Source organism: Meles meles, chromosome 3 (genome assembly GCF_922984935.1).
Source record: "Meles meles chromosome 3, mMelMel3.1 paternal haplotype, whole genome shotgun sequence".
NCBI classification, from domain to species: domain Eukaryota; kingdom Metazoa; phylum Chordata; class Mammalia; order Carnivora; family Mustelidae; genus Meles; species Meles meles.
In genome coordinates this window covers 4,236,058-4,254,999 of record NC_060068.1, presented here as the reverse complement: position 1 = coordinate 4,254,999, position 18,942 = coordinate 4,236,058, and the positions used below count along the sequence as shown (strand labels likewise).

The window sequence follows — 18,942 nt, the reverse complement described above, 5'->3', positions numbered from 1 at the left end:
CCCCCACCCCCAGCCTGGCCCCAAGACACGGAGCTTCCCAATCCCCTCTGACCTGAAACCAGGGTTCTCCAGGTCCTCCGGCAGCCCAGCACCGCCCCCTCCCCCAGCTCCCACCGTGGCCCTGATCAACCCCGCCTCCTGCACTCACGATCCACGCGGAGCTCAGCCTTGGTGGACGACACGCCCACGCTGTTCTCAGCCATGCAGCGGTACACGCCCATGTCTGCAGGCACTACGGCTGTGATGATGAGCTGGTGGCCGCCCTGCTGGTCTTCGCTGATCATGTAGTGGTCGTCCTCCTCCAGCATCCGGCCGTCCTTGAACCAGCACACAGTGGGGACGGGCTGGCCAGTCACCACGCAGTCGAAGCTCACGGGGTACCCATCCAGCACCTCCTGGTTCTGCAGTTCAGTCAGGAACACCGGGGCTGCGAGGGGCAGGCGGAGCGTGCAGTGAGTGGGCCCCCGCTTCTCCTCCAGCCACCCCAGCGGCCGGTGCCCCAGTGTGCATCACTTGCAGGCCCTGCCAGCTTCACCCCATTCTCTGGGAGGGTCCTTGACCTGCCGGCCCGGGTCTCAAGCCACCAAGAGGCAGGGGACAAGAGACAGGAAACGGGGAGCCAGGGGAGGGGAGGGGAGACTAATGCTGCGTGGGCTGAGTGCCCAGGGCTGCAAGCATGAGACGGTTTCCAGACCTGATGCCAGGGGCTATGAATCACACCTCACTGTTGTTCCTAGGGACATGCAAGCGAACAGTGGAACAGCTTTAAAATTAACTTCAGTTGTCGGAGCAGGCGAAGGGGGCCGTGGAACCCTGCCTTTTATAGCCATCTATCCCAAACCCTCACGGAGCAAGAAACACAAACTCTGAGAAGTTGGGATCCCTCGACCCGCTTCACAAAAGGGGACACTGAGACCCGGAGGAGCTACCTGGGACGGACAGTGAACTCTGTTACCCCCGAATTCGGGCTCTTCCAGCCCAGTGGGCTGCATCTGCAGCGGCCAAGGTAGGAGCCCGGTCAGCATCCCAAGTCTGCAGCCGCTGGGACCCTCCTCCTCCCCCGCCCCACCCGGGCAGCAGGCAGCGGGCAGACTCACCGGCCTCCTCTGCAGTCAGTGGGCAGGGTGCCATTGCCTCCGGCGCAGCAGGGGGCGGAGCCAGCTTGCTGATACGCATCTCCACGCCCCGGGGCCTCTGCTCTGACAGGCTGATGTCCACCGAGATGCCCATGGTGCCAAACATCTCCCGGAAGCACGTGGCCGCACGGTGGGCCTCGGCCAGCGACTCGAAGCGGATGTGGACGAAGTGCTGGTCTTCGCGGTACGTCTGCCAGCCGGCAGGCTCCTCGGGCTCCACGGAGCCCTCATCTGCACTGAGGAAGATCTCCTCGTCCGAGACCTCGGTCGGGCTCTTGGTGCGGAAGAGCCGGTGGAGCCGCCGGGCTGCCTGGCGGAAGGCGTCGTCCAGCTCGCCCCCCGAGGAGCTCTCTGCCTCGCTCTCAGTCCCGCTGACCACCACGCAAGCGCTGTGGGCCACGCGGCCGAACGTGCTGCTCACCTGACAGGTGTAGCGTCCAGCGTCCGCCCGGCCCAGGCCCGTGACCAGCAGGGAGCAGGTGCCGTCGCTAAGCTGGTCGATGTGGTGGTGCCGACCGTCCGCCAGCTCCTTGCCATCCTTCAGCCAGCGGGCACGCACGTCCGCCTTGCTGGACACCACACACTCCAAATGCAGGACATCCCCCACCTGTGCCTCAGTGTCCCCGAATGTGCGGGAGAACACAGGTCCCTCCTGCTGCTTCATCTCCTTGCGGACCTTGTAGCCCTTGAAGGCAGCCTGGATCTTCACGGCTGCCTTGTCCATGGATGGGTCACTCAGGTCCTCGGCAGTCAGGTCTCCCAGTGGTGCGCGAGCGGCCGCTGGTTGGTCCTGATGCTTCTGTGGCTTCCCAGGTGGGAACCCACCTGTAGGGACCCCAGCCTGTGCACACAAGGAAGGTGGGGAAACTGAGGCCCGTGACAGGGCAAAGATGGCACAGGGACAGCTGGGGCAGGGCTGGAAGCAAAGCCCAGGGCTCCTGTTCCTGCTCCACGTATCACTACATCACGCCACTCTGCTTCCCGCCCTCCTCAGCAGCTTAGCCTTCGGGTGCCTGTGACTCCTGTGGTCTCCGAGACGGAGGCCCGGCCTGAAACCACTTCAAGTGGCCACCTGGACAGAGACTGACAGTTGTGAGACAGAGAGACTAGCTTCAGCTCTTAACAGCCGGGTGGATGGTGGATGGTGGATGGTGGTGAAGATCTGAGCCATCCAGGCCTCTCCTTGCAGGTCACACTGGACACTCACCTTGCTGACCAGTGGTGCGGTGCTGGGCCTCCCAGCCTTCTTGAGGTAGGCAACCAGGGAAGGAGTGCCTGCCCGGGACTCATCGTCAGAGCTGGTATGCGAGAGGTCAGCCTCGCCGGTTCGTGCCAGCTCGTCTGCTGTGGAGTAGTCCTCCGAGAGGTCAGGGGCTGCTTCCTCTGCCTCCTGCCGCAGACGCTGCAGGCGACCGTCCTCCTCGGGCAGCTCACTGATGGAGTCCAGCGTGGGCTCACGGCTCATGCGGCGCTTCCGGGCCAGGGCCTCCCACAGCAGGTGCAGGTCGCCCTCCTGGGCTGCCTCAGGGGGGAGGCTGGGCTGTGCAGGGGTCTCATCCCCAGGCCCGGGGGTCAGCACCACTGAGAAGGACAGGAGACTGGTCAGCAGGTGGGGGGGATGATAAGCCCTTTACCCCAGCCTGGCCTAGGCTGTGACTGTGGTTCTCCTCAGTACACCAGAGAGCTCCGAAGGCCCAATCTTTACAAGGTTTTGAGGTTCTGAACTGCCCTGTTGGCCTCAGCTTCCTTGATGAGGCCAGACCTCAACCTACATCAGGCCCCTACAGAAGAGGAGTGAGCCCAAGGACAGGGCCAGAGTCAGGGAGAGTGCTGATGCCTCAACGTGTGAGGGGTTCAGAGCACGGGGCGGGGCCGGGGGGAGGAGTCAGAGACAGAGGGAGGGAGTCAGAGTGGTGAGGGGTCAGTGCATGGGGGAAGGGGGCCAGAGTTGGGGTGGGGTGCTCAGAGTGCACAGAGAAGGGGTCCGTGGGGAGCCTGGTCGTGGTAGGGGTCCTGCAGCGGCTCAGAGCACAGGCCATGGGGGGTCAAGCACAGAGGAAGGGGATCAGAATGGGGATGCTCATAGTGAGGGCTCAGAGCACAGGCGGTGAGGGCCTTTTAGTGTCTGGGCATGAATTCAGGGGGGAGTGACTCAGTGGGGGACTCAGTGTGGCAGTGCTCAGAGCACAGAGTGGGGGACTCAGAAGGAAGGGGGAAGGGAGGTTCAAAAGGCAGAGGCCGGAGAGCTCAAGGGACCAGCAGTGGGTAGGGAGGTATCAGTGAGACCTGAGCTGCCACCTTGTGAAGAAGCTGACCCACGAGGCTCTGCATTTCCCCACCTGTCCTCGGTATTCTTTGGTGTGAGGCAGGCTCCCCAAGAGGACCCCCTGCCCTTCCACCCCCCACCAGAGCTGACGAAGAGGAGGGGCCGGCTCACTCCCACACCCCAGGGCTCTCACGCCTTGGCTGGGTCCCAAGGACGCACCCTGGAAAGTGGCAGCTGCAGGGGAGGAGGGGTCCTGGGTGCAGCGGCAGCGGTACTCGCCCTGGTCCTCCGCTGAGAATCCCCGGATGACCAGCGTCTGCTGATGACCCCGGCAGAGAACCTGGAAGCGCCCGCTGGGCTGGATGACCTCTGTCCCCTTCAGCCAGACGACCTCACCCGCCTCGGTGACCTCACACTCCAAACACACGTCCTCACCGGCAACCACCTGCCGGCTCTCGGGCACGGGAGCGGGGCACGCGGGAGCCCCCAGCACCGGAGATGGCGGCGCAGGCTCAGGCTCCTGGGGTTCTGCGGGGAACAATGCCACTTCAACAAAGGCCTGCCGGCCTGCAGCCTGGGGAGACCTCCAGCACTCCGGGCACACCTCACCCCCCCCAACCGTGAGGAGCGCAGTGACTCACCCAGTCTCACTGTCTGCGGCAGGTGCACGGGCTCCCCAGCCCCCGCTGGGCCCACAGCCGCCACGCGGAAGCGGTAGGTCTCCCCGGGGGCCAGGCCATCCACCACGCACTCAGGCCCCGGCACCAGCTCGCGGCACAGGCTCCACTCGCCCGTGCTGGCCGCCTTCATCTCCACGCGATAGCCGCAGAGACCACCGCCACCGTCGCTTGCGGGCGCCACCCATGACAGCGTCACAGAGCGGCCACTGCGCGCCACCACCTCGGCGTCCTCTGGGGGATCCGGGATGCCTGCAGGGAGTGGGGGCTGGTCCGTGGAGGCTCCCGGTCGGCTCCTGCATGTGCCCAGCCGGCCTGCTTGGGGTCTGATCCTGGGGTGTGCAGCGGGTGCCAGCGGCCCTCCCCCAAGGCGGGTGAGCCTCTGTGCTCAAAGGCCAAGACCGTCTGCGGGAGCCAAGGGAGACTGCGTGCCCTGAGCCAACCAGGACGGGGACCACGGAGAGGCCCCCAGCAGCCTCCAGAACTGGAACAGTAGAGCCCTCCCCACAACCTGACCCAGGGGATCCGAGCCACCCACCCAGCACGGTGAGCCGTGCCGAGGCCACGGCATCGCGGGCGGCGAAGGTGACCTCGCCGGCGTGGTGCATCTGGGCACTGCGCAGCAACAAGGCATGGTGGCTGCCATCCGCGGTGACCATCCAGTCAGGGTCGTCCGGCTGCACAGCGGCCCCGTTAATGTACCAGGTAGCCTCGCCCACCGGCACGGCCTCGCTGAGCGTGCAGCTGAAGCGGGCTTGCACCCCAGCTCGCACCGTGGCATCTTGCGGCGGCTCCAGGATGTCCAGGCGCCAGCCTGTGGGTGGGGGCGGTGCGGGTAAGCACAGGGGCGCAGGGGTGGCCTGGGGGCATGATTGGTAAACCTGCATGCGGCCGGTTCCTACAGCCCCACCGCCTCCCCCTGGCCCAGGAGGAGACACAGCCTAGGCAGGAGGGGCCTCAGAGACCAGATCCCAGCCCTGCAGGTCCATGGTGCGGGATCCCATGGTGGGGCCGGTCTCAGAGACTGGTCCCAGCCCTGCACGTTGGTGGCTCCAGTCCCGTGGGAGGGGGTCTCAGAGACCAGACCCCAACCCTGCACATCCATGGCTCGGGGTCCTGGGCATGGCAGGGGGGATCTCAGAAACCTGGTCCCAGCCCCGCACATTCCTGGCGCGGGGTCTTGTGGGGGGGCGGGTCTTGGAGTCCTGACCCCAGCCCGTCCCCCACCAGGCCCGAGGCTTTGCTGGGAGGGCTCTCCGAGATACACGCCCCTGCCTCCGCCCTCCCGCGCCCCTGACCTCTGACTGTGAGGAACGCAGACGTCACCACGTCCCCGGCCAGAAAGGTGACACGGCAGCTGTCCTGCGGCCGCAGGTTCTTGAGCAGCAGCAGGTGACGCAGGCCACTGTCGAAGTAGACCACCTCCACGTTCTCCGACGTGTGCACGGGCTCGTCGTCCAGCAGCCAGCTGTGGGCAGCCACCTCGGGGCGTGACAGCTGGCACTCGAACAGCGCCTCGCCGCCTTCCAGCGCGTCCACGTTCTCCAGGCCACGCAGCACCGTGTTCTTGGCTGTGGGGAAGGGGGCAGCTCAGGCTCCCTGCACGGTCCTAAGGGAGGGCCTCCCCCCATTACAAAGGGCCCCAGGGCTGAACAGGAGACAGCCAGTGGAGGGCAGCACACAGTGTCCATGTGGGGCCCCGCCCACTCCCACACCCTAGGGGCTCTGGTGGCCTTGGCTGGTGGCCAGGGGGAGGGGGTCTCCACAGCAGACTGGTGAGATGCCTCACAGGTGTTTCCAAAGCACAGCCAGGCTCAAGCCCCCACCCCAGTGCAGAACGGGTCTCTGCAAATGCTCCCCTTTCTCCCTGTCCCCAGCCATGCTGAGCTGCTCCCCTCACACACACACACCCGAGACGCACCTCTTCCCTAATCCTCTACCCCTCTCTAGTCCTTTTGTGCACACAGGACACCAGTCTTGATAAGTGGACACGTGGTTTTTGTGTAAGCTGTGAGCTCAGGCTGGGCATGCCTGGCCCCAACTCCAGCTCAGGGCCTGGCTGCCCTGACTTGCCACCTGCCACAGCCCATTCCCACAACACACCACTTGCTGGGCAGTGATGCCAGTAGGAACAGTCTGAGTGGGCTTCCAGGAAGAGGAGGAACCTCAGATTGGGCAAGCCTGAGCCAGGCAAAAGGACTGACAAGAAGGAACACCAGGACGGGAAGGAAGGAGGGACTCATGAGGGGCAGCAGGGACCTGGATGCCAGGCGACCCAGAGCTGGCCTGGATGCCGGGAAGGCTGTGACCATGACCCACAGGACCTCAGATGCTGTCCTAAGGGATGGGGGCAGAGCAGCCAGGCACACAGCCCCAGCGGCTCTCTGGGGTATGCACCAGAATGAAACCCGTTCCCAGCCCTCGTGCTCAATCCCAGCTTGTCCACAGAGTCCATGTGCCCTGCAGGCCAGGGTGCCTGTTCTGGACAAGGAGGCCCAGGGAGAGAAAGGGGCAGAACAGAGCACCAGAGAACTGGTCTATGTCCCTCTTATGGCCACCTTCCTGGCCCTGGGCTGCTGGCACCACAGACCAGACATCCCCACATTCCGGCCCCTTTCCTCCCCGCATCAGAATCAGTGGCAACAACAGGGGTTATGTCCACGTCTGTACTGGGCTCCAATGGCCAGGTGGGGGCTGCTCTTAACCATTGCGGGGGAGCAGGGCCACACCTGCTGTCACTGCCCACCCTCAGCATCCTTAGTTCCCATCCCAGATGTACCTGCTGCTTTGCCTTGATAAAATCCCAGACTTCAAAGCAATGGTGAGCCCCTGAACCCTCGCCTGCCCTCTCCTGCTTCTTGGGGCTCTCTTGTCTGCACCCCCTGCCCAGATGCCCTCATGCCTCGGCCCACCCCCACCTCCCTCAGGCCTGAGCTCCCACGGGGCCCCTCCCCATAGCTGCTGGCGGCCATCTCCCCTTCCTACAGCCCCCACAGGGATGGCCCCCTGAACAGGGGGATTGCTGTCTATTCTGAGCCTTGCTCCCAGCGACCCAAAACAAAGCATTTTAAAAACTAAGTTCTGTTGAGAGTGAAAGGGGGGTGCCCCATCCGTCAGGTGGCCCCTGACCACTGCCTCTAGCCTACAGCTCACTCATCCCCAGGAGAGGTTCGGATTTTCCCAAAGGGGAAGTGTCAGCAACCAAGAGATGTCCCCCGGACAGGGGCTGCCGTCCGCACCCCACTCCTTGCTCCCAGAGCGTGTCCTTGCTGCGCTGCAGTGGGGACACAGGCTGGGGCGCCCTCGGGGGGCCGGCCTGGATGGGAAAACAGCTAAGACCCCAGGCTCAAGGAGCGCAGCCCAGCACCCCATCCTGTCCCAACAGGCCACTCTGGGAAAGCTGGGCCCCTGCCCGCTGGACCCTGTCTTTCCGGCATGGTCACAGGCCTCGGCTGTCACCGCCGGCCTGGGCTGTCACCGCCGGCCTTGGCAGCACCGGGACGGTCCCAGCCACGCCAGAGCCGTGCAAGGCCTCACCTTGCACATGGAGCAGGGCCACCACGCGGGTGCCCACAGCCTCACAAGAATAGATGCCACTGTCGCAAGGCAAGGCCGGCCTGAAGGACAGCCTGGCCACGGTCCAGTCCTGCTCTACGAAGACACGGCGCCCGTCAGCGCGCACCTCCTGTTCGTCCATCTTCCACGTGGCCTGCACGGGCCGCGAGTACTGGCAGAGGAGCTCGGCTGGGCCGCCCTCCTCCACCACCAGGTCCTGCGTGGCACTGACCACCTCCACCGTGGGATCTGTCGGCCGACACCCCGGGCACGCGTCAGCCACAACGGCCTGGCCGCGTCCCACCCGCCGTGTGCTCTCAGCAGCTCAAGCAAGCGTGGGGCTGTGGCAGGAGGGGCCCCGTCCCGGCGGCCCAAGCCTCACCCCTGCCCACCACCATCCCCCTGCGGCTGCCCTAGGCCCCTCCTCACCCCTCTCATCCCCAAAGCCCTACCTGCCTCCCCACCCCCTGGTCCAGGCCATACTTCGCCTCAGCATGGACACAACAGCTGTCCTCAAAGCCCCCAGGCCCTGCTTGGGGTCTGTGAACTCTGCTGGTCACACGCACCACCCCCAGCCCAGCTCGTCCCTGCTCCAGGGGCCTCGCTAACCTCCTTGGGGTCCCCATCCCCTCTTAGCCTGCTGAAATCCTACTCAACACATGGGTTACCCCAGGGTGTGGGTGCGTGTCCATGTGCAGTCTTCCCTGGTCCTGGGGTAAGAGTGCCAGGCAAAGGCTTGCTGAGTGGTTAGATGCATGGGACCAGCTTGAAAACCAGGAGTAGGACAGCAAGGGAGAACCTCTCAGCTGTCCCAGGAGTTCCTGACACCCCCACAGCTGTCCCTCCCAGAGAGCCCGCAGCAAGGGAGGCAGCAGCTGGCAGGGACGGTGCAGGCTCTGCCCAGGACTGGGAAGGGGGCTCTCCCCTCCCAACTGCCCTCGTGGGCTCCTCAGAGGGCTGGCCCAGGCAGGAAGCAGTGTCTGGGCCCCACGGGTGGCTGAGGAGGGGCACACCTTATAGCTTCACCACTCCCCAGCCCCGTCTTCTCTCCCACAAGTCAGGAAAGCAGACCTCGCGCTGAGCCTGCCCTGTCCACGTCCTGCGGCCAGCCCCAGACCTGCCGCCCAGGGAGCCTGCAGCGAGCATGCCAGGTCAGCGGGTGCAGAAGTGCCAGCTCAGGGCGGGGTCCCGTCGGCCAATACCTTTGACCAACAGCTTGGCCGTGGAGACCAGGGGCCCTGCACGGTAGGTGACGGTGCCTGAGTCGGCAACCCCCAGGCCCGAAAGCGTGAGGGAGTGGAAGGTCCCGTCACGCACGGAGATGGCGCTCTCGGGGCTGTCCTGCAGTAGGGTGCCATCCAGCCACCAGCGGGCCTCCGGCCCACCCGCGCGGGACACCTCACAGGAGAACGTGGCCACCTCCCCCGCAAAGACGTCCACATTCTGCAAGCCACGTACCAGGCATGGGGCCGCCTCTGCACGAGAGGGCAAAAGGAGGGGGGCTGGGCATTCTGGGTCGGTTGCGCCAGCCTGGGGTCTGAGTCTACAGCTCCACCCAGGCCAGCTGGCCCACCTTGCTTGCAGAATGAGACCCAGAGATCATGCACGGCAAACCCGAGGAGACCGGCTCAGCAGCCCCTGCGACTGACACCCCCAATGGCACATGGCCACTTTCACCAAAGGAGGCTGATGACCTGCCTCCATGCCCTTTTCAGAAGGCACAGCGCACATGCCCTAAGCCCCCAAACTGGGGTCTTTGTGGGGTGGAGTGTGAAGTGAGGAGAAGCTGTGGGGCCCACTGCTCTGGTGTGTGCGGGATCTCCCTTGGGATGTAAGCTTTCCATCCCTGGAGAGATGGAAGCAGGTATCTCTCCCATTCCCAGAGTTCCATCTATGCAGAGGGCCTAAGGTCCCTCCAGCCCTCAGAATCCCAGGCCCTAATGCTGCATGGCAACTGTTCCCCTGCCCTGTCACACAGTGGGGCCTGAACCCAGGGCCTTCCCAGATGCAGATGGTGCCTGCTCTGCACCCCTGTACCTATCATGGCTGGCCCCTCCCCCAAATGGTCCTCCATACCCTTCCCGAGGCTGCGCCATTGATGCCCTAGCCGCCACCTGCCCTTCCCCTCTCTCCCAAAAGTGCACACCTGACTGCATCCCCACCCTACCCCATCAGTTCCCCATTCCCGTCTCCAGCAGAGTTCCCAAGTTCATCCACATGCCACCTGTCCGGACACTCATTCACACATCCCCATGCTTATGGCCATCCCTACAAGGCCATGGCCAGGATACTCCAACTGGGGTCACCAGGCCAAGACTGGCCAAGGCACAGCCCTCAGTAAAGCCTGCAAGGCCCAACCCAGTCCCATGCTGCCCCCTGATGCCCAACCTGACAAACACATGAGAGCCTTCCTGGACCCACTCTGCCCAGGACAACCAGGATACTACCCCTCTCCCATCACTCAACTTGAGGGCACTGCTCTCTGGAGCCTTTCCCAGCCCCACAGTTCACAGAGGTGTCTGTTCACCCTCTGAAGATCTGGTGGAGGGGTCAGGGGACCTAAGATTCTGAACACGTTCTGTCTCTATGTCCAACTCCCACAGCAGACTGGGGACTCCCTGGGGCAGAGCTGCATCTGTCCCCTCTCTAAGCAGATGATGGTGAGGTAGATGGTGGATAGATGTACAGATGCACAGGTGGATGGTGGGTGAACAGATGGACGGATGGTGGATGGATGGTGGTTGGATGAATGATAGATGAGTACATGGTGGATGGATGGATGAACAGGTAGATAAGTGGGCAGACAGAAAAATGGGTGCCAAATGGACAAGTGGATGGATCTGTAGACGAATGATGGATAGTGGATGCATCGTTAGATGCATGGGACCAGCTTGAAAACTGGGAGTAGGACAGCACGGAGACGCTCTCAGAGTCAGGCACTCAGAGATGACCAGCTCTGGGGACAAAGTATAACCCAAGGTTATAGGTAGGGTGCCACCCAGCCCCCAGCTGGAAAGTCTTCAGATCCGGCCTACAGACCTGGCACCTTATATGCTCTTGTCTAAACCTACGTGCACCATAGTTGCCCTGCTGCATCAGCACTTGGAAATCTGTTGGACGCACAGCTGTGTATCAGTGTAGAAATGAGCACATGGACTGGTGTCACAACAGTCCTTGTATGGAGGGTGGAAATCCCAAAGGCCCTGCCTCCACCGCAGGGCCCGGGCCCGCAGCAGCCAGCCTCCCCACCATCCTCCTGTGGACAGCACTCATCCCATAGTGGGATCCCACACACACAAGAATGTCTCAAGCTGACATGCACTGGTCCTTCTCGCTGTGCTTCTGGTCTGTGGCTTTAACCACGAAGGGGTGGAAAATGGTCACCCCAAGGCAAGTTCACCTCTGGAAGCCTTGGATTTCTGGTCACACCACCTCCAAACAGCTCCCTGAGTAGGGAAATACAGACACCCACAGGCAAGGGGCTGCTTAGGGGGAGGGGGCTGCCCACCTGTGACCTTTAACTGGGCCTCCGAGCTACACGAGCCCACTTGGAAACTGATGGTTCCAGCATCCTCTAGGGTCACCTGAAGGAGAGAAGGGGTCTCAGCCTGGCAGCCCTGCTCCCACCATCTACACAGGCCCCCAACCCTGTGTTGGGACCTTCCCTCACCCACACCCCTGGGAGCACCATGGCTGGGGACAGGTCCCAAGAAACCCACCTTGTGCAGGGTGAGGAGATGGAGCGTGCCATCTTCCACAGTGATGTCATTCATCTCATTGGCCTGCAGCGGTACCCCTCCCAGGGCCCAGCGTGCCTCCTGGCCAGAGGCCCTGGACAGCTGACACCTGAAATGGGCGTCCTGGCCCTCGCTGAGCTGCAGGTCTTGCAGGGGTTCCAGAATGGTCACCTCAGGGACTGCACAGTGGGAGAGAGTGTCGGCCTCCCAGTCAGGAGTGCCTCTCAGTCCCCAGGGTCTGCCGCAGCACCCCACCCCAACTCCTGAAGACACGCACGTGAGGCACCACTCCATCCCAGAGTCGCCCAGCACAGGGCCAGCTCCCTACCGGTTCCCCACCCACAAAGGCAGGGATCCAGGGACCTGTGTCTGGACCACAGAGGGCCCGAACCCCCCAGCCCAGAGTGCGCAGCGAGCCTGCCGGGCCCCACTACCTCGGACAGTGAGCTGGGCAGAGGACATGTGGACGCCCACGTGGAAAGAGATGGTGCCTGCATCCTCCGGGGTCACGCCCGTCAGCCGGAGTGTGTGGGTGCGGCCTCCCCGCACGGACACCTCCGTCACCTCATTGTTCTGCAGCGGCAGGCCCTGGAGACGCCACTCCACATTGGCGACTCCATCTCGTGACACCTCACAAGTGAACTCCACGTCCCCATCCGCCTGCACCTCGGCATCCTCCAGCCCCCGCACAATGGTCACCTCCGGCTCTGGGGGGTAGGTCACAAGTCCCTTTACCAGCCAGGCCAGAATACCCGAGCCAACTCCCAGTCCTCCTCCTCCAGGAAACCTTCCTAAACACCTTCATGCTCTTCTTGTCCCAGCCCCTTTGTGCCCCACACACTTGTCACCATGACACTCAACTCCTAGACGGGGCTGGGGGTGCCTGTTTGGAAGGAACATAGGCACTTGTGGGGTGCTGGGCTGCCCCACCCACCCTGTGGCCAGCCCTGTCCCGACCAGGACAGCAGGAAGGAAAGCCTTTAAAACAGGCGGGGCTCCATGAGGACGATCAGGCCAGGCTGCCCGGCGCCTGTGGGCAGGGAATGCAAGGCAGTTTCGGGGGAGGGGGAGTAGGGTGCAGAGTGTTTCCCACTATGAATACTCCTCTCTAGGAACACCTGCACCAGAGGGAAGTGGAAAGGAGAAGAGAGAGCCAGTAACCCCAGGGCCCTTGGAACAATACCCAGACAAGGGCTTGGCCTTAATGGGAGCTGGGCCAGGCCAGGTGCACCCCTAGAGCAGCCGCAGGGGAAGAGGGGGTGGCAGGGAGGGCTCACCTCTGACCATGACAGAGGCCACGGTTTTCTGGCCGCCAGCCACGCAGACATACTCGCCCGTGTCCTTGGCCTCCAGCCCGTGGATCAGCAGCTCACATGTGGTCCCCAGGCGCCTTATCTCATATTTGGGACCCCCGTGCAGCTCCACACCCTCCTTGAGCCACTGCACGGGGACACTGGTCTCTGTCCCACTCAGCTCGCAGTGCAGCCGGGCCACACTGCCGGCCTCCTGCTCCGTGCTTTGCAGCTCCTCCCGGAATACGGGCCTAAGGGCTGGGGGGCCAGAGAGGGGCGCTTAGGGCTGCCCAGCAAGGCACCCCCCTCCCGCGCCTGCTGGAGGACTAAGGGCCCGGAAGAGGGCAAGGTGCTGCTGGGCAGCTCACCTCGGATGGAGAGGCTAGCAGTGCTCTGCGAGTCGCCCGCGTCGCAGGTGTATTGGCCGGAGTCCTCCGGCTCCGCGCCACGCACCAGCAGCTCAGCGGTCCTGCCCTCCTGCACCATCTGGTATTTGGCGCACGGGAAGAGCTGCAGAGACCCTTTGCGCCACTCCACGCTGGCGCCCTCTCGGCTCAGCTCGCAGCGCAGGCGCGCCGTGGTGCCCTCGTCCACCTCCTGGGCCTGCAACTGCCGCAGGAACCGCACAGGTGCAGCTGTGGGGACAGAGAGCTTGAGGGCAGGCGCCGGGCCGGGAGCGCAGGGGGCGACCGCGGGAGCGCACCGACGGCGGGCAGCGGGGGAGACCAGGGGGTGCTGCTGTGGGTCGGGGAGGGAGTGGGGGCGGGGCCCAGGGTGCCTGCGGGGGTGCAGGGGGAACCGCCAGGGAGCAGCGATGAGTAGGGAAGGCACCACAGGCACTCGGCTGAGGTTTCTGGGGAGACGAGATTAACCGCCTGGGCGCCGGGGCAGAGTGGGAGGGGCCGGCTGTTAAGGGTCTGTGGTGGGAACCACGGGGGCAGGGCTATGGGGATGCCGGGGCGTGGCTACCAGGTGCAGTAGGGGAACCACGGGGCGTGGCTATGGGGATGCCGGGGCGTGGCTACGAGGTACGGAGGAAGGCCAAAGGGGCGTGGCTACAAGGTGCAGTGGGGAACCTCAGGGGCGTGGCTATGGGGTGCAAGGGCATGGCTAAAGGTGCAATGTGGACCTCGGGGGTGTGGCTACGGGGTGCAGGGTCCCGGCTGCAAGGGGCGGAGGGGGCCAAAGCGCCGTGGCTATGGGTGCAGAGGTGTACCAAAGGGGCGTGGCTATGGGTACAGGGGCGTGTCTACACTGCGCAGAGAACTGCAGGGGGGTTTCAAGTGGGACCTTCAAGGGCGTGGCTACAGGACTAGGGTGGGTCCCGCAGGGGTATGACTATGGGTACAGAGGGGAACCGCAGGGACGAAGGTACAGAGTGCAAGAGAGGAACTGCAGGTGTGGCAATGCCGTGCAGAGGTGAACCACAGGGGCCTGATGGTGGAGGGAATCACAGGGATGCAGCTGTGGACGCCACAGGTAACCTCAGCATCGCAGCTACTAGGGTGGGGACAGTGAGGGCTGAGCTTGCTGCCAGGTCTGACGTGTCCCCCGTGGGATGCCCAGGGTGGTGCTGCAGCCCTGAGGCACACCCCAAAGCACAGGGGTCCTGCATATGGCACAGGTTTTGCCCTGGGGCCCACCTGTAACAGTGAGGGTGGCACCGGTGGCCTGGGGTCCGCAAGCACATGCATATTCGCCTGCGTCCTCCCGGCGCAGGTCCCGCAGTACAAGCTCCACTGTGGAGCCCCGCTGCCGAGGCTCCCTGCGCCCGTCAGCCTGCACCTCCAGGCCGCCCTTGCTCCAGACCACAGCGGCGTTGGGCTGGGACAGCTCACACCTCAGGGTGACCGAGGCCCCTTCCTCAGCCTGCAGGCTCTGCAGGGGCTCCCTGAATACCACCTGTGGGGCTGAAGGGTAGGCGGAGGGGCAGAGAGACACAGGATCAGCCCCGCCATGGGCGTCCCAACATACAACAGGACACATTGAAAGCGGACAAGTTGGGCAGATTGGGGTGAGGTGAGAGAGAGACAGGAGGGGAGAATTCTGTCCCCACCACCAGGAGAGACCCAATGAGGTCATAAGGATGGAGGCCAGTAACCAGACAAAGGACGCAGGACAGTAGAACAGACAGGACAGAGGAGGGGAGTACCTCTGAGAGCCATAGAAGATGCAGAGACACAGAGACAAGGACAGGCACCCACACACTTCATGTGGTCACACACGGTCTTTACCCATGACAGTAAGCTTGGCCAAAGTCCTCTCCTGCCCACACACGCACGAGTACTCCCCAGCATCTGCCACGGCCAGGCCACGGATCTCCACTGTACACGTGGTCCCATCCTGCCTCAGGCTGACTCTGTCCCCAGCTCTGAGGGTCTCAGACCCCTTCCTCCACTCCACGGGGGCTGCCTTGCTCAGCTCACAGCGCAGCGTGGCTGTGGCACCTTCTGTGGCCTCCTCATCGCTTAGACTTTTTGTGAACTTGGCAGGCAGGGCTGGGGAGGGTCAAGGTGACACAGAGAGCATCAGACTATCTTGGAGACAATTTGTCCATGATGGGAACACCCACAAGAATCACAAACAGTCAAGGGTCACAGCGTGAATGACTTAATAAACACAGATACTGAGGAAGACAAGTAGTCCAGGGTAGACAGACACAAGCATGGACATGACATCAGGACAAACAGAATGGGGACATGGAGGGTAGGAGAAACAGTTAAGCCCATCAGACACAGACAACCACAACCTACTAGAGAGAATGTGGTGACAGGGTGACACTATGCAGACACTAAGCCACAGGTCTACGCAGTCACACATGGTCTTTACCCCTGACGGTCAGCGTGGCTGATGTCTTCTCCTGCCCGCACACACACGAGTACTCCCCAGCATCTGCCACGGCCAGGCCACGGATCTCCAGCTCACACGTGGTCCCGTCCTGCCTCAGGCTGACTCTGTCCCCAGCTCTGAGGGTCTCGGACCCCTTCCTCCACTCCACGGGGGCCTCCTTGCTCAGCTCACAGCGCAGCATGGCCGTTGCCCCTTCCGTGGCCTCTTCCTTCCTCAGACCCTTGTTGAACTTGGCAGGCAGGGCTGGGGAGTGTGAGAAGGACACAGACACAATCATGGTCTCTGACCACATGAGTAATACCGGACACAAACATCACAGAGAAGACACGGACCCAACTGGACATGGGCCACGTGCTCGGTGTGTTGAGCATATGCTGTGAGCTGATGCTTCCCTCCACCTGGCCTGTGCTCAGTGTGGCCATGGCCTCTGCAGTGGCTCCTCAGGCCTCACACTGGGTATCACTCTGGCCACCACAGCTGGGGAGAGTCGGACACAGGAACATAGATGTTGGGGGCAGGACACACTGGGACAGGACAAGACAGGCTCCCAAAGGACAACAGGACTAGCTGTGACCAAGGGCTGGGAAGTGGCTGGGATACTGGCTTCTCATGGTTCACACAACACCCCAGGAAACAAGGCAGATTCCACGGAGTAATGGATGGAGGGTAATACCAAGAGAATGTGGGAAAAAGAAACACGAACACGGACTGAGTGCAGGTGGACATCACAAAGTCAACTGGACGCCAGAGCACAGCTCTGCTTGGCCGCATGCAGTCTTTACCCCTGACGGTCAGCGTGGCTGATGTCCTCTCCTGCCCGCACACGCACGAGTACTCCCCCGCATCTTCCACAGCCAGGCCACGGATCTCCAGTGTACACGTGGTCCCGTCCTGCCTCAGGCTGACTCTGTCCCCAGCTCTGAGGGTCTCGGACCCCTTCCTCCACTCCACGGGGGCTGCCTTGCTCAGCTCACAGCACAGCGTGGCTGTGGCACCTTCTGTGGCCTCCTTGATCTTCAGATCTTGGATGAATTGAGCAGGCAGCGCTGCAGAGGGTCAGATGTACAGAAGCCGTCAACCCCTCTGGAGGACTAGGGGCACGACATGAACACTCAGGATGGGAATAGCGAAGGAGTGGAGAGGAGAACAGGCTGTGTGTGTGTGTGTGTGAGAGAGAGATTGTGAGGGCTTCTGGCATCCTGCCTTGAAGTGCAGTTGTCCTGGGCACTGGCTCCCTCTAGGCATCTTGTCTTCTCAATGTCCTCCTACCCTAACCTTTCATATGGCTAAGCTCTGGCCTCATCTGTTCTGAGCTCCAAGCCAAGCTCCTCTAGCTCACAACCCATATTCGTGATGTGATGGACATTTCTCATGAGGGAATCCCCAGGAGACATTTCCTGGCCATGACATTCACTGCTCCACTCTTGCCTCCCATCCCAATCTTCCCAGCCCAGGAGGGGCATCCATCCAGTGCTGGACTCACCTGGGCTCACTGCTGCCATTCCCACACACGCTAGGCCCCACCTTCGCAACTTCACATGTTCCTGTCCAGACCCCACCAGACACTCACTCTCCTGCCTCAGTTACAGGTGACCAGTGTCCACCCTGGTCATACCACGTTGCAGAGGGACTCATCTTCCCCCAAATTCATGTCAGATCCCCAACCCCATGACCACAGGCTGGGGCTACCTTTGGAGAGGGGGGTCTTTAAAGAGGTGATTAAGGTAAAATGAGGTCACTAGGGTAGGGTGATCAAAAAAACGGGGATCAGGATATAGGCATGCAGAGAGAAACAGCCAAGGCGAGGGCACAGAGAAGGCAGTCACTGTAAGCCACGGAGAGGCCTCCAGAGAAACCGGTCCTGCCCTGCCTGGATTCTAGACTCCAACCTCTAGGACTGGGAGACTCCACTGTTCTGCTGTTGAGACCACTTCTCCATTGCACAGCCATGCCAGTTTTGGTCTCAGGAGTGGGTTGTTGCTGTTACCAAGAGCTTCAGTTGTGGCAGTGGCTTTGGAACTGGGTGTTGGGCAGAGGCTGGGTTTCGGTGGGCAGCTGCATCAGTGTAGATTGCCTTGAGAAGATCATGGTGGGAAGTGTCCGTACGCACACCACGGCACATTGGGTGAGGCCCAAAGAGGAAATGAGGAACAGGTTATCCGACACTTGGAGGAAAGGTGGTCTTTGTAGGAAGTGGCAAGGAACCTGGCTGAGTGCTGTCCCAGAGTCTGCAGCAGGTGGGACTCGTGAGCAGTCAGCGTCCATGTGTAGCTGGGAGGCTCTCTAAGCAGAGTTGAGGGAGCAGCCTCCTTTCTCCCGGCTGCTTGTGGTGAAACGTTAGAGCAGGGAAGAAGCTGGGAGCAGAGACAGGTCACCCCGGAAGGACGTGCAGAGGGCTGGTCTGATGAACCAGACTCCGGCAAACGGCCCGGGAAACCAACCAGGCTGTTGAGGGCGTCTGCCGCGGTGTCTGAATCAGACGGCGATAAAGGGCCGAAACAGGGGATACCGTCAGCCTTGTGAGGTTCCTACAGGGTGTGCCCATGAGCTGCCCAGCTGTGCACATGTAGTATCCTTCCACAGTGGGAGATAAGGAGACCGCAAGCTCTTCAGGGCTTGCAGGGCGGCCACGGCACCCACGGGCCAGGCCACCTCCACCCACAGCTGCAGCAACAAGCTCATCACTCGCGGGCCCAGAGGCTCCTTCTCCAGCCTTAGAATCCAAGAGTGTACCTGCTCATTCTTGCACCCCTGGGGACCAGCGACCCGCTCCTTCATTCCCATTCATCCCCTTTGGAGCAGGAATGTGTCTCTTGCGCTGGTCGCCCTGCTCCATTCGGGAGGTGCCCAGCTTGACTTCACAGGGTCACAGCTGGAGAGGAGTCTGCCTTGAGTCTCAACCGGACCTCACGGTGCGCTGCCATCACACTTCGGGTTCTGAGGTGACCCTGGAAGCAGTTAAAGCCTTGGGGTCTTGGGGACAGGCTGAATATATTCCACATGGGAGAAGGACGTGGATTTCAGGATGGGGGCAAGAGGACAGAGGGTCACAAACAGGCTGTGTCCTACCCGTAAATTCGCACACTAGAGTTGTACCCCCAGGATCTCAGAATGGGAACACATTTGAAAATAAGGTCTCCCAGGAGGTAACGGGGGGAAGACAGGTCACTGGTGTCCTGATAAGAAGAGGGGATCAGGATCAAACACACAGAGGAACAACCATCTGAGGACACAGGGAAGAGATGGCACATGCACACCAGGGACGGAGGCTCCCAGCTCCTTCATCACAGAGTTCCAGCTGCCAGGACTGTGGCCACATGCAGTGCTTGTCACACAGTGCACGCTGACTGGGGCAGAGCACTTCAGACACTCCAGCAACCTCCACGGTAAAGCAGACCCTGTCACCAACAGGGGGCCTGGCCAGTCTGA

The 18,942-nt window shown here is 62.3% G+C and overlaps 1 protein-coding gene across 1 annotated transcript in view; it reads right to left on the bottom strand.

Moving 5' to 3' along the window:
• The window catches only part of OBSCN (obscurin, cytoskeletal calmodulin and titin-interacting RhoGEF), a 145,866-nt gene that overhangs the window by 58,744 nt on the left and 68,180 nt on the right, over positions 1-18,942 (bottom strand). The window contains exons 42-57 of the mRNA XM_045999690.1: positions 16,296-16,559; positions 15,493-15,756; positions 14,898-15,161; positions 14,307-14,573; positions 13,032-13,298; positions 12,649-12,921; positions 11,806-12,078; positions 11,354-11,550; positions 11,143-11,218; positions 5,378-5,650; positions 4,618-4,893; positions 4,044-4,331; positions 3,622-3,930; positions 2,344-2,717; positions 1,098-1,977; positions 149-427 (exon numbers count right to left, since the gene is read on the bottom strand). Coding sequence (XP_045855646.1) covers positions 149-427; positions 1,098-1,977; positions 2,344-2,717; positions 3,622-3,930; positions 4,044-4,331; positions 4,618-4,893; positions 5,378-5,650; positions 11,143-11,218; positions 11,354-11,550; positions 11,806-12,078; positions 12,649-12,921; positions 13,032-13,298; positions 14,307-14,573; positions 14,898-15,161; positions 15,493-15,756; positions 16,296-16,559 — 4,824 coding nt within the window. The remainder of the gene's footprint in view (positions 1-148; positions 428-1,097; positions 1,978-2,343; positions 2,718-3,621; positions 3,931-4,043; positions 4,332-4,617; positions 4,894-5,377; positions 5,651-11,142; positions 11,219-11,353; positions 11,551-11,805; positions 12,079-12,648; positions 12,922-13,031; positions 13,299-14,306; positions 14,574-14,897; positions 15,162-15,492; positions 15,757-16,295; positions 16,560-18,942) is intronic.